This window comes from Ascaphus truei, chromosome 3 (assembly GCF_040206685.1).
Source record: "Ascaphus truei isolate aAscTru1 chromosome 3, aAscTru1.hap1, whole genome shotgun sequence".
NCBI lineage: Eukaryota > Metazoa > Chordata > Amphibia > Anura > Ascaphidae > Ascaphus > Ascaphus truei.
In genome coordinates, this window is record NC_134485.1 from 245,119,153 (window position 1) to 245,134,992 (window position 15,840).

A 15,840-nucleotide genomic window follows, 5' to 3' on the forward strand; every position below is an offset into this window, starting at 1 on the left:
GGCACTTCAATATAAGCCTGCTAAAGTGTCAGATATTATAATTGCATGTTGCATTTTGCACAATCTGGCACTCCGCAATAATTTAGAAACCGACATACGTCAGGCCTTGGAGGAGGAGCATCCCGTACATCACACACATCTCCATATGTTACATAGTTACATAGTTACATAGTAGATGAGGTTGAAAAAAGACGTACGTCCATCAAGTTCAACCTATGCTAAATTCAGACAACAGATACTTTATTCTATATCTATACTTACTTATTGATCCAGAGGAAGGCAAACAAAAAACCCCATTAAGGGGAAAAATTAATTCCTTCCTGACTCCAAGAATTGGCAATCGGATTAATCCCTGGATCAACATCATACTTATTTGGTATATCCCTGTATACCTTTCCCATCTAAAAAGATGTCCAACCTTTTTTTGAACAAATCTATTGTATTTGCCATCACAGTCTCCATGGGTAATGAATTCCACATTTTAACTGCCCTTACTGTAAAGAACCATTTCCTTTGTTGCTGGTGAAATTTCCTTTCCTCCAACCTTAAGGGATGGCCCCGAGTCCTTTGTACTGCCCGTGGGATGAATAGTTCTTTTGAAAGCTCCTTGTATTGTCCCTGAATATATTTGTATATAGTTATCATATCCCCTCTTAGACGCCTCTTTTCTAATGTAAATAAACCCAATATAGCTAGCCTCTCCTCATAAGTTAGAATGTCCATCCCCTTTATTAATTTGGTGGCTCTTCTCTGCACTCTCTCTAGTTCCATAATGGCTTTTCTTAGGATTGGTGCCCAAAATTGTACTCCATATTCAAGGTGTGGTCTTACCAATGCTTTGTAATATGATATGGATCTGCAGTGGCTTCTTCAAACAAGACGTCCGGAGGTACGTACAGTTGTTGGTTGTTTTCACATCCACATTGGTATTGCCCATATAAGTTTGGATACATATCATAGTAGTTATGTCCATCTTGCATCTGGTCTTGATGAATGGAGGGTGCAGGTATATCAGCAGACGCGACAGTCGGTGCGGCTTCAGTGTAACTGGTATTAGGCAAAAATATGCTATTTAACAGAAGATATGTTCCATGTTCCATGGTAAGTTTAAATGATGGCGCAACATGCCAGCATCCATATCGTTGATCAAGCCGATCATGGATATGCTCAAAACATTCATTTGCGGATAAAGTGAATCGTACAGAAGTTTTAAAATTTCGTTGTTTGTCAGGTTCTTGGTAGTATGGATATTTCTTTTGGATCAAGTCATAGATTTTGCCCACGGTTGCCCTTTTCTCTGGCGTTGATTCGATTGCTTCATAAATCATAAATTTGTATGATTTACGTGGATGGCTGTGCAATGTGGAAGCTTCTGCCATTTCTTCTCTCTTCAAGTGTACAGTGTCTAAGTTGAACGCATACGGATGTCTGCTGAATGTGTGAATAGTTACATGTTATCTTCGCGGTTTGTTCCAAGGTTATAATACAACCTAGCAGTTATACACCTAGGTTTTCTCCCACAAGAAATTTGTTACAATAATTGGCTGAAATTCTTTGTGTAAGATACTCTTTTCACAGGAATCGAAACTTTACTTTTGGCTTAGGCAATGAACATGTGCAAAACAATATGACTCTTTTAATTAGAATAACAATGTGTGTGAAATAATCTACAGTGCTATGATGAACAGATTTCTGCTTACAGTTAGCTAGATTTAACCATACACACACATCTCTCTCTTTGTCTCTTTTTCTGTTTTTCTCTCTCTCTGTTTCTCTCTGTTTCTCTCTCTCTTTGACTGTCTCTGTTTGTCTCTCTTGATATATACATAGATATAGATATCTATATATATATATATATATATATATATATAATTAGATAAATATATATGTTGATTGTTGAAGGGTACATGCAACTACACACGTGGGTTTCTTGACAAGGCTGTTTTATTTAGCCTTAAAAGATATACAGCACACAAAACAAAAATAGCTTTCCATCAGCAAAAACGAAAATGGCTTTTTCTTCAGCAAACCAAACAAAACAGTTCTTTTTAGCAGACAGTTTATATATAAGGCAGCTACCCTTTTCTATGCAGGGGGCAGACAATTCACAATACAACTACTTTGCTACTCAGACCTTGTTTTCAGGAATCTCTTTACTTCTTACTCCTCTCTCATCAACAGCCAGGCTCCATGTGTCTACAGCCTGGGTTTAAACACACCCTGATTAGGCTTTTATTTACCCTGTCACATTCCTCCCCTGTTAGTGTGTGGCTGGGGCTACGCACGGCTGAAGCCCGACCATCCACCCCTTCTCTAGAAAATAAGTCAGCATTTGCGTTCTCTTTTCCGGCCTATGCTGAATCTCAAATGAGAAGGGTTGGAGGGCCATATACCACCTAGTCAATCTAGCATTGGAATCCTTCATGCTATTTAACCACTTCAGTGGAGCATGATCCGTCACCCATGGGACCCTCTGATAAATACCTTTTTATGTCCTCAAAGGCTCTCTGACAATCCCTTGACCACACCACTTGTGTAGGGGCACACTTTTTTGTGAGGTCCGTTAAAGGGGCTGCCACTTCCAAATAGTTGGGGATGAACCGCCGGTAGTACCCTGCTAATCCCAGTAGAGAGCGTACCTGCGTTTTTATTTGGGGGGTCGGAACTTCTTTCAGGGCAGCTACCTTGTCGGCTAGTGGCCTTACTTTTCCACCTCCCACTGCATACCCTAAATATTTGGTTTCCGCTTTACCCAAGGCACATTTCTTAGGGTTAGCTGTGAGCCCTGCCTCTCTTAGAGATTTGAGGACCGCTTTCAGCCTATTTAGATGGGCCCGCCAGTGTTTACTGTAAATGACAATGTCATCTAGGAAGACTGCGGCATAAGTCCTATGGGGCCTCAGTACCTTATCCATGAGTCTCTGAAATGTGGCTGGGGCTCCATGCAGTCCAAATGGCATTGTCACAAACTGGTATAAACCCATGGGAGTGGCAAAGGCTGTTTTGCATTTGGACTTTTCCTCTAAGGGTATTTGCCAGTATCCTTTTGTCAAGTCCAACGTGGATATATATTCCGCGTTACCAAGGGCGTCAATTAATTCGTCCACCCTTGGCATCGGATATGCGTCAAACTTGGATACCGCATTGACCTTTCGGAGGTCCACACAAAATCTTACCTTCCCATCGGGTTTAGGGACCATAATTAGTGGACTACACCACTCACTGCATGATTCCTCAATCACTCCTAAGTGTAACATTTCTTGTACCTCCTTCTCTACCAGGGCCCTACGACTTTCAGGCAACCTATAAGGACGGGAACGTACTTTTACCCCAGGTGCTGTCTCGATTGCATGGGAAATTAAGTTAGTTTGTCCTGGTAAGTCAGAAAAAACATCCTGGAATTGTGTAATTATTGCTAACAAGTCCCCTTTTTGTTCAGAGGACAACTGTTTACCCATTGGGATTTTATCGTCAGTCACGATGTTCTCCCGTGGAGGCTGAGGACCCAAGTCCGTTTCCTCCTCCACCGGGTGGATGAATAGAGACCGCTGCATCTTCCAGGGTTTCAGCAAGTTCACATGGTAAATTTGTTTACCCTTCCTGGACCCTGGTTGAGCGATCTCGTAATCCACATCACCCATATGGCGGAGTACTTCGAATGGGCCCTGCCATTTGGCCAGGAGTTTACTCTCGCAACTGGGTAACAATAACATCACCTGGTTTCCTGGGTGAAACACTCTCATGCGAGCATTCTGATTGTAATGTCTCTCCTGACTGTCCTGGGCTGATCTAAGATTCTCCCTGGCGAAATGGCCGACCACATCTAGGCGCTTCCTAAGGTCTAGTACATATTGCAGGGTATTCTTAGAAGGGGACTGCTGTTCCTCCCTGGACTACTTAAGGAGGTCTAGGATACACCGGGGTTGGCGGCCATAGAGCAATTCAAATGGAGAGAATCCCGTGGAGGCCTGGGAAACTTCCCGCACTGCAAACAGCAGAAAAGGGAGAAGTTCATCCCAGGCTCTCTTCTCTGAATCTACAAATTTCCTCAGCATCCCTTTTAGAGTTCGGTTAAATCTTTCCACCAATCCGTCAGTCTGTTGTTGATAGACCGATGTCCGAACAGACTTGACCTCTAGTAACTTTAAGACATCTTGCATCAGTTTAGCCATGAAATTTGTACCATGGTCTGTCAACATAACCTGGGGAAGTCCAACCCGTGAGAACAGTTCCAACAACTTGTTGGCTACTTGCTTCGCCGTTGCTGTTCTCAGGGGGAACGCCTCAGGATACCTTGTTGCATAGTCCACTATTACAAGGATAAACCTGTGTCCTTTCGCAGAAGGTTCTAGAGGTCCTACCAAGTCTACCCCAATCCTCTCAAAGGGAACTGACACCAAGGGTAGAGGAACCAAAGGGGCTGGTTTTTGTCCTTTTGGACTAGTTAGCTGGCACTCCGGACATGCTGCACATAGCTTAGCAATATCACTATGCATCCCTGGCCAATAGAATCGGGATGAAATACGGTCCAATGTTTTATCCCTGCCCAGGTGACCACCCCAAGGGACAGTATGGGCTAGAGTGAACACAGATTTAACAAACGCCTTGGGAACCAATATCTGTCTGGTGACCTCCCCTGTTTGTGTCTGCCTATTCACCCTATATAGGATATCCTTTGATAGCTCAAAATGGGGGAATACTATCACCCCCTTTGCATCTAAAATCTGTTCATCAATTTTCACCACCTTGTCATACTGCCTAGCAAGGACTAGGTCTTCCCTTTGCTTCTGGCGAAAGTCAGGGAGGTACAGGTCTGGTAAATCTCCAGGGCCCATATCCCCCTCCCTTTGGCCCTCCCCAGCCATCACTTGTGACCTCTGACTACTAGAATGGTCACATTGAGACCCAGATTTCTGCAACCAGTCCTGTTTGTCAGAGCGTCTTTGCTTCCGAGTCTTTTGAACCCGGTGTCTACTGGGAAAAAGGTCTGCCGAGAAGGGGAACAGTTTGCCAGGGTTCTCCTGAGCCCTAGAAGGAGGCTCCTTGTGAAAGACTGGGGCCATTAGGTCCGAAAAGAAAGGCCAGTCCCGACCGAGCACAACGGGGGCAGCGACTCCTACTTCGAGGTAAGCCTCCTGACCTTTTACCTGTAGCCGGATTTTGGCCGTCGGATAGCGTTTTACATCGCCATGTATACATTCTATGCTCCATGGGGAGTCAAAAGAACACATGTTGGGCGGTAACAGTTCCTGGAGGACCAGAGTTTTCCCAGAGCCCGAATCTACAAGGGCCTGGACGGTTTTTCCCCCAATCAGGGCTGGAAGTAGCCAGGGCTTGTAATTTTCCTCAGTAAAAGCTGAGGCGACGGTTCTGCTGAATGAACAATCCATCAGTGGACAGTCCACATACCGGTGGCCTTGTTCTCCGCAGGCGGAACATGGAGAGGGTTCCCTTGCAGGAGGGGGCTGTGGATAGCGCTCCGCTGGACCGGTTACTGGAGACCAGGCATCTGGTGGGTCCTGTGGGCGACGTCCTCTGAAGTTCCTCTCACTTTGCGATGAGCCGACATCCGGAAGGAGATGAGGGTCTCTACGGGGACCAGCATTTGGACTCCGTCCTTGCTTGAACGACTGCTCCTTCCGTTGGACTTGGTGGTTCTGTGACGGGCCATAGGTTCCCCATTGATCCGACCTCCCTCTTTGGGCGTCCGCAAGTGCCGGTGGAGTCGGGTCCAGGACACTCGCCTGCTGCTCAGCCCCAAGGAAGTTCTCCACGAGTCGGACCGCCAAAGCTAGGGTTTCAGCAGCGTGGCGTTTTACCCACGAGCGTGCGGAAGGGGGTATTATTTGTAGAAATTGTTCCAAAACCACCTGCTCAAGAATTGCCTCCTTAGTGCACTCCTCGGGTTGTATCCAGCGCATACATAAGTCCAATAATCGCTGAACGACGACCCGGGGTCTCATCTTAGCGGTGTACTTCATGTTCCGGAACTGCTGCCGGTAGGTGTCTGGGGTCAGACCTAAGCGATCCAGTATGGCGGCTTTTACTTGTCGGTAGTCCATTGCCTGATCTGCTGGGAGACCCTGATATGAGGCCTGGGCTTCTCCTATGAGGAGCGGGGCCAAAGCAGTTGCCCAGCGATCTGTAGCCCAGCCCTGAGCTTCGGCAACTCTTTCAAAAGTCAGTAAAAAAGCCTCTGGATCCTCGTTCTGAGCCATTTTCCTCAGGAGTATCGGGGGTCTGCTTGCTAGTTCTGCACTGGCAGACCCTTGGAATTGGGTCAGCAGCTTGGCAATCCGCTCATCCTGTGCTGCTTGTAGTCTTTCATCTCTCTCCGCTTGCAGCCGGGCCTGCTCCTGCATTAACTGTGCCTGCTGTCTGGTTTGCTCGCACAGAAACTCTTTCAACATTTCTTCCATTCTTGTGTGTGTGTGTGTGTGGCCCTTTAACTGCAGGAGCCTTTTGAAAAACCTTCCCAATTCTTGACACCATATGTTGCAGGGTACATGCAACTACACACGTGGGTTTCTTGACAAGGCTGTTTTATTTAGCCTTAAAAGATATACAGCACGCAAAACAAAAATAGCTTTCCATCGGCAAAAACGAAAATGGCTTTTTCTTCAGCAAACCAAACAAAACAGTTCTCTTTAGCAGACAGTTTATATATAAGGCAGCTACCCTTTTCTATGCAGGGGACAGACAGTTCACAATACAACTACTTTGCTACTCAGACCTTGTTTTCAGGAATCTCTTTACTTCTTACTCCTCTCTCATCAAAAGCCAGGCTCCATGTGTCTACAGCCTGGGTTTTAACACACCTTGATTAGGCAGCTGGGAACCAACTAATTGTCCGGAGGTTCCCAGCTGAAGTTAACCTAGTCAGTGCTGCACTGCAGATTAGACATAGGTTTTCCAGGCATATAACTGGTGGCTTTTATTTACCCTATCACATTGATATATATATATATATATATAGATAGATAGATAGATAGATAGATAGATAGATAGATATAGATATATCTCTATCTCTCTCTCTCTCTCTCTATATATATATATATATATATATATATATATATATATATATATATATCTTGCTACATTGAAGGCCTTGTGTGCAAACAGGCCTTGTTTTAATTGTCTTAACACTTCATTACAGTTTATAACATTACTGGGTGAGTATGTTTGAGGGCCTAATTGAGTCAGCTGTGTAGAAGTTGTATTTAACAGCAAACAAGGCCTCTTTGCAGCCATGAAGGCCTGTACTGTTCATTCAGATTATATATATTATATATAGAGTGCTAAACTAAAGGCATTGATGTGTGTAAGTAGGCCTTGTTGTAATCATATTCAAAGTTAAATACAGCTGAGTGAATTAGGGGCTCAATCATACTGATACCATAATTTTAGCAAGTGGCCAAACATTTATATCTCATTAACACAAGGCCTGTTTGCTGACAACAGTGGCAGAGATAAATATATAATATAAATATATATAACCAAGGTCAGCACTGCATCTGACATCACGCTGTACAATCAACTTGATTTGCAGCACCTGTTATCTGTGAGTATTCTTGGGGTATATATATGTGTTCACTTCTGTCCTGTAACTGCACCACCTTGACAAAAGTCCCATTCATGGACCGAAACATTGGTTTTGTGTTTATTTTTTCAATACACTTGTTTGTTCAATTCTGGAGTGCTGCCTGCTGATTTCGTTTTCAAACGGTATCGTATTGCTTATTCTTCATTATAGGATCTGCACCCACACCAGTGACTATTATTACGGAGTGCTTTTTGTTCTTCTTTTTCTATGTTATATATATATATATATATATATATATATATATATATATATATATATATATATATATATATATATCAGTTAATATATATAAATATACACAGACACACACACACACACAGTGTGTGTGTGTGTGTATACATATATAGATAGAGATACAGAGAGACTACAGATATATTCATATACATTGACAGATCTGTTATTGTAACCAAAAATCATACATGATCACATGCCAACATTATGAACTATGAAAGAAGATTAAGGTAAGTAATGTCTTACAGAGTTAAGACACCAGAAAACATAACATAACAATTTATGGTGTTCTATGGGTACTTACTTAAAGTTGTATGACACTAATATTAGCATGAAATGACTATCTACATTACAAAAATAACCCACATACATCTCATCTTGAACAAGAGCTAAGTGAATGTCATCTTCCATTAACATGGCAAGTGTGTAATAATGTTATACCATGAATCAACTGATGATTAATACATACTCATATGTTATCAAATATGCCTTGATTCAGTCAGTGAGCATTTCTAAACATTCATGTGTACAAGGACATACTTGAATGTTATCAAGCATCTGTACATGATCATACATACACTATGCATGAAATAGTCTGCATTAAACAACACCAGGACACCAACAAATTTAGTGAATGTGATTATTTATTTTTGTTTATCCTTTTGAGAGCGAGTCAGAGGCCTGCTTGTTGGCTGTTGTGTTTGCCTTTTCCCTCTGCCAAGTACTCTGGCCCTAACTGTACGACTTGTACTGGCCTGTGGCAGTTCTGTGGCACTGGGCGTGGGCTGTTGCACTTCAGGGGCACTGGGTGTGGGCTGTTGCACTTCAGGGGCACTAAGTGTGGGCTGTTGCACTTCAGGGGCACTGGGTGGGGCTGTTGCACTTCAGGGGCACTGGGTGTGGGCTGTGGCACTAAGTGTGGGCTGTGGCACTTCAGGGGCACTAAGTGTGGGCTGTTGCACTTCAGGGGCACTGGGTTGGGGCTGTTGCACTTCAGGGGCACTGGGTGTGGGCTGTGGCACTAAGTGTGGGCTGTGGCACTTCAGGGGCACGAAGTGTGGGCTGTGGCACTTCAGGGGCACTGGGTGTGGGCTGTGGCACTTCAGGGGCACTGGGTGTGGGTTGTGGCAGTTGTGAAACAGTTGATAAACATTGCAAGACTGATGGTGGAGCACTTTCTTGTTTTGGTGTTTTAATCTTTTTCCAAAAACTGGTTATTAGTAATTGTTGCCCTAACTTTCTTTTGCGTGCCTCATTTGTAGGTGTCGGTTCTATATTTTGAACAGATGTAAGCGGTTGGATGTTGACAGGGACCTGCACAGAACTTGCACCTACTGTACCGGTATCATCCAGAACTGGGGAATGAAGAACTGATGACTCAGGAGAAAAAGTAGCAGCATGTAAAGATCCATCCTCTGATGGGGTAAAGTGGAATTGTTGTTCTCTTGCTGTACTCCGCAACTGATTTGATTGGCTTACATTGAGAACTAGTGCTTGTAATGTCCTGTTTACATTTTGGATTTCTTTAGGAACTTGGATGATGACTTTTTGAATTTGTGACAGTTCTGATATTGACCTTTCATGCATCCTTTCATGCAGTGACAGCATCCTTTCAAGCACTGACATCATTTCTGAATGGCGACGATTTTCTTCACCCAAGATTCGTTCTTCAGAAGCTGCAATAGCTGAGTAGGTGTCACGAGCAGGAGGACTTGAATGCTGGGTTAATCCAGGAGTGTCAACATCTTCATGGTCACTTGAGTGAATTTGTCCTTGAGCGGCAACATCTGGTTCTACAAATAAAGAAAGACATTATGAACTGCCATGGAACTTTCACTTTGTTTTCACTATAATGATAGTTGTTCTCAGTGTAACACATAACATGTTTCCATAATTTATAATTTGTGTCCAATTAAAAGATGATGCTTGAAGTAACAATGATGTTTCGACTCAGTGTGAAAGAAGAATGAATTAAAGGTTGTTGTAACCTAACAACTCCTAGCTGATAGTTTAAAACACACACAATACATGTTGTCAGGAAACACTACATCTTCTGTGACAATAACTGATGTGAAGTTCATTACATGTGAAAGGCATTTATTTTGCATGGCAAATGAAATTCTTCAAATGTACACATTATATGTGCTGCACCTCATACACTCACCTTCCATTCTTGATGATGACCTTGATGAGCCAGGTGATGAGACATGTTCAGTGTCAGGTGACCCAGGAGCTGCAGGAGCAACTATATAGAAGGATAACATCAGAATTTAATTGTCATGTGTACATAATTAACATGAAGTATCTGTAGTGGGAGTAGTTATGGCTAAATATCAGCATCACATAACGAAATGACAATGATATGTTTCGGCCAATCTGAATATTATCCATCTTAACAAATGTTCATGTGAACCTAATCGGCACATTTATTTTAAACACCATACAACATACAATGTTCATGCATGAATGCATTGTAAAATTAAGTGTTCTGTTGTACATTGTCATGGTTGTGCTCGCCACAAACCTGGGTCGGACCGCGTGGCTGAGGTGGGGTTGTAAAAGCACCGACCTTAGACCGCGCAAGCTGATCCGGATTGTGCAGTTCGTAGTCGTACGTAGCAGAGTCAGGACTGGAGAAGGCAGCATCGTCAGTGGACAAGCCAGGGTCAGGACTGGAGACATCAGGGTAAACATTGTTCAAGCAGGAGTTCGGCAACAGGTAGTCAGGAGTTCCCCGCTTCAGCTTAGGAGCGCGGGAGTGGACTCTGCGCGTGCGGCGACCATGGCCCATGGTACTGGTCTCAGGAAGTGTTAGGTAGACCGGAGTGGGCACACCGCCTGGCAGCAGTGGTAGATCAGTGCTTCAGCGCAAGAGTCCTGAGCGGGCTGGAGAATCCTCCGCTTCAGCGCAGGAACCAGGACACGGCCTCTGCAATAGAGAATGAGCAGCAGGCCCCAGGAACCAGGGAGCTGAAGACAACACTGGGGAAACCTCCACTTCAGCACAGGAGACAGGAACAGACCGCTGCGTGAGACTAGCAGCCGGTCTCAGGAAACAGGGAGCTGAAGTCAAACAAGGAGAGTACTCCGCTTCAGCACAGGAGACAGGAACTAGGACATAACAGAGTAGTAACGAGATAACAAGCCAGGGGCTTGTGGCAGAACACTCGGTGACATCCAGAAAGGACTATGCTCGGCAGAGAAGGATTGTGGGGATGCAGTACTTAAAGGCCAGCGGGCCAATCCCCGGAGGAGGGTGTGAAGGCACTTGTTCAATGAGTGAGTACAAGGCTAGGTTGCAGTGATAGCTTGCACAGCTGCAGTAGATACCAGAGGGAGTGTTCCAGGACTGCACAGGTCTGTGAGGCAAGGTAAGCAGTAAACTGAGGTGTGGATTCCTTACAAACATACACTGCATATGTTGGGTAGTAATCTGACAATAATAATGTACATCACTACCATGACAGCAAAGTTGACTCTGCTTATAATTCAGTACCTAATTGTGGAAATGTGAATGAATTTTTTTAGTGATCTGTCTGAACATTTAAGGGAAGCATGTGTAGCGCTCAATGTGGCTGACACTCATCAACACATGCAGTGTGTCGCTCACAGATGGTACTGGTGTGATAAGTTGGAGTATCTATAAGGTAAAAAATAAGATATGACTGAACGAATGACTAACGTACGTTTTCATATATAGTGGCCTGGTGGGTGAAATTATTCAGATAATTACCATTTCAAATGAATGTGATGAACTTCTGTTCACCTTGTCAGCTTGTAACAACTGTAGTCCCTCCCCCAAGATGTGACACCACCCTGACCTTTTATTTGGTTCGACAACCTGGAAGCCGTCCCACAAGACTTGACCCTACCATGACCCTGTGATCTGGCTCTGTGCCCGACCCCACCCCCTCTGTTCACCTCTATGCTGTGATTACATATGAATTGCAGCTGGTTTCACACACCGGTACATGAGCGAAATAAAAATATGAAGTGAGCTACATATGAACACAATTAAATACCATATGGAACATGTTCCTATTTATGTTCACATTATACTTCATGAAGCGAAAAAAGAGCTTTAGTCAAACATAACGAAATGTGTTTGTGCAAATTATTTATGTTCGCCTTTGAATGCACAATATTCCATGCAAGACTTGATTAGGCAGTAATGGCCTGTTTATAGGTGTAACATAGATTATCACTAATATATATATATATATATATATATATATATATATATATATATATATATATATATATATACACACAGTGGTTGACAAATCACCAAAAAATCTACTCGCCACACAAAAAAATCTACTCGCCACCTAGTACCAAACGTGTGCTGCTTGGGCCAATATTTACTCGCCCGGGGGTTAAATCCACTCGCCCGGGGCGAGCAAATGTATAGGTTTGTCGAACACTATATATCTATATATATATATATATATATATATATATATATATATATTATATGTATGTATGTATATATGTATCGACACATACATGAAAAAGTGAATTATGCATTTGTGTGCACAGACACAGTATAACGAAGTTATACATTACTGTGACAAAGAATGAGTGCGGGTATGCTTTGTGGTTATGCATGTTAACCCATTGTTTGTACAAAGATTCACACATACATTCAGCTTTGAACTATAGGGCAAAGATGTTGAATGCCTTGTAAGGTAGAAGGTTGCAGTGTGTGTTATTTGGAAGATCATTACACATAATCCCTTCATGCAGGTCAAGTTGTGTATGTTTACTCATAATGATGTCATCCACGATAGCTGAGCCAATACATGTTTCCAAACACACACACACATATATCTTATACTATATTAGTGAAAGCACTGTATGTCTGGATGTCCGGTGTCCCTAGGGGAAATCTCATTGGTCCCTTGGGCCGCCCGCCCCCGCACACCTCTCATTGGCCTGAGGTGGAGTGACGGGCCAAACACACACACTCACACACTCCACCCTCCACCCTCCTCACACACACACACACACACACACACACACACACACACACACACACACACACACACACACACACACACACACACACACACACACACACACACACACACACACACACACACACACACACACACACACACACACACCACCCTCCTCAACACACTCACACACTCCACCCTCCTCAACACACACACACACACTCCACCCTCCTTAACGGCTGCCCGGCCTTGACCCCCCCCCCCCGCAGCTGGCCCGCAACAACGGAACCCCCCCTATCACCACTCCGCGGGACCTCAACATCACCCTCTCTCCCGGTGCTCACCCTCTCCCCCGGTGCTCCCTCTCCCCCGGTGCTCCCCCCCCCCCAGAGAACACTCTCGCCGCTCACACCTTCAGGCCTAGAGGCCGCGCCCCCAGCTCACCATCCCAGCGCGCGCTGCTCCGGCTCTCTCAGTCGGGAGCTGTACGGGCCGCTCCCCACACCACCTCCTCACCTGAGCGTCTCAGCTCCGCATCGCCGGGGGGAACGGAGACCGCCGAGGAACCCGAGGAGGAGGAGCGCGGCCCAGTGCGAGGTAAGTAACCGCAGGGGAAGGGATCTTTCACCCCCCCGGCCCGGCGCTTCACCCGGCCCGGCGCTTCACCCCCCCCTGGCCTGGCCCTTCACCCGGCCCTTCACCCGACCCGGCCCTTCACCCGACCCGGCACTTCACCCGGCCCGGCCCTTCACCCCCCCCGACCCGGCTCTTAACCCCCCCCCCGGCCAGCCCTTCACCCCCCGGCCCGGCCCTTCACCACCCCCCGGCCAGGCCCTTCACCCCCCCCCCCCGGCCCTGCCCTTCACCCCCCCCTGGCCCTGCCCTTCACCCCCCCCGGCTCTGCCCTTCACCCCCCCCCTCCGGCCCTGCCCTTTGCCCCCTCCAGCCCTGCCCTTCGCCCCCTCCGGCCCTGCCCTTCGCCCCCTCCGGCCCTGCCCTTCGCCCCCTCCGGCCCTGCCCTTCGCCCCCACCTTACCTGCCCTTCGCCCCCACCCTCTCTGCCCTTCGCCCCCACTCTCCCTGCCCTTCGCCCCCACCCTCCCTGCCCTTCGCCCCCACCCTCCCTGCCCTTTGCCCCCACCCTCCCTGCCCTTCACCCCCACCCTCCCTGCCCTTCGTCCCCACCCTCCCTGCCCTTTGCCCCCACCGTCCCTGCCCTTCGCCTCCACCATCCCTGCCCTTCGCCCCCACCCTCCCTGCCCATCGTCCCCACCCTCCCTGCCCTTCGTCCCCACCCTCCCTGCCCTTCGTCCCCACCCTCCCTGCCCTTCGCCCCCACCCTCCGTGCCCTTCACCCCCACCCTCCCTGCCCTTTGCCCCCACCCTTCCGCCCTTCGCCCCCACCCTTCCACCCTTCGCCCCCACCCTTCCGCCCTTCGCCCCCACCCTCCCTGCCCTTCGCCCCGCCCCTCCCTGCCCTTGGCCCCCCGCCCCTCCCTGCCCTTGGCACCCTTGCCCCTCCCTGCCCTTTGGCACCCTTGCCCCTCCCTGCCCTTTGCCACCCCGCCCCTCCCTGCCCTTTGCCACCCTTGCCCCTCCCTGCCCTTTGCCACCCTTGCCCCTCCCTGCCCTTTGCCACCCCGCCCCTCCCTGCCCTTAGCCACCCCCGCCCCTCCCTGCCCTTTGCCACCCCCGCCCCTCCCTGCCCTTTGCCACCCCCGCCCCTCCCTTTCCATTTGCCCCTCCCTTTCCTTTTGCCCCTCCCTGCCCTTTTGCCCCTCACTTTCCTTTTGCCCCTCCCTGCCCTTTTGCCCCTCCCTGCCCTTTTGCCCCTCCCTGCCCTCTTGCTCCTCCCTGCCCTCTTGCCCCTCCCTGCCCTCTTGCCTCTCCCTGTCCTTAGCCCCCCCGCCCCTCTCTTCCCTTTGCCCCCCCCTGCCCTTTGCCTCCCTCCCTGCCCTCTTGCCCTCCCTGCCCTCTTGCCCTCCCTGCCCTTTGCCCCCCCCGCCCCTCCCTGCCCTTTGCCCCTCCCTGCCCTTTGCCCCCCCACCCCTCCCTGCCCTTTGCCCTCCCCCCGCCCCTCCCTGCCCTTTGCCCCTCTGCCCTTCCCTGCCCTTTGCCCCCCCGCCCTTCCCTGCCCTTTGCCCCCCGCCCTTCCCTGCCCTTTGCCCCCCCCCGCCCCTCCCTGCCCTTTGCCCCCCCCACCCCTCCCTGCCCTTTGCCCCCCCCACCCCTCCCTGCCCTTTGCCCCCCCCCACCCCTCCCTGCCCTTTGCCCCCCTGCCCTTTGCCCTCCCCGCCCCTTGCCTCCCCCCCGCCCTTCCACTCCATGCCCCCTGCCCTTCCACGCCCGGGCAACGCCGGGTATATCAGCTAGTATATATATATATATATATATATATATATATATATATATATATATATATATATATATATATATATATATAATACTATATTTGTGAAAGCACTGTATGCCTGTCTGCATGGCCTCTGTCCCTAGGGGAAATCTCATTGGTCCCTTGGCCCGCCCGCCCCCGCACACTTCTCATTGGCCTGAGGCGGAGTGACGGGCCAAAGGACACACAACACACACACACCTCTCTCTCTGTCCTCTCCCCCCCCATCACACTCACCTCCCCCCCTCCCTGGTGCTCCACTCACCTCCCCGCCTCCGCTCCACTCTCCGCTCCACTCGCCTCCCTCCCGCTCCACTCACCTCCCTCCACTCACCTCCCTCCCGCTCCACTCACCTCCCTCCACTCACCTCCCTCCCGCTCCACTCCCTCCCGCTCCACTCACCTCCCTCCCGCTCCACTCACCTCCCTCCACTCACCTCCCTCCCGCTCCACTCCCTCTTGCTCCACTCACCTCCCTCCCGCTCCACTCCCTCCTGCTCCACTCACCTCCCTCCACCTCCCTCCCGCTCCACTCACCTCCCTCCCGCTCCACTCACCTCCCTCCCGCTCCACTCCCTCCTGCTCCACTCACCTCCCTCCCGCTCCACTCACCTCCCTCCCGCTCCACTCCCTCCCGCTCCACTCACCTCCCTCCA

General features: G+C 48.3%; 1 protein-coding gene across 1 annotated transcript in view; it reads right to left on the reverse strand.

The window, feature by feature from the left end:
- The window catches only part of LOC142490713 (uncharacterized), a 29,737-nt gene that overhangs the window by 1,850 nt on the left and 12,047 nt on the right, over positions 1–15,840 (reverse strand). Inside the window, exons 2-3 of the mRNA XM_075593128.1 lie at positions 9,999–10,079; positions 9,072–9,627 (exon numbers count right to left, since the gene is read on the reverse strand). Of these exons, the coding sequence (XP_075449243.1) occupies positions 9,072–9,627; positions 9,999–10,079 (637 nt within the window). The remainder of the gene's footprint in view (positions 1–9,071; positions 9,628–9,998; positions 10,080–15,840) is intronic.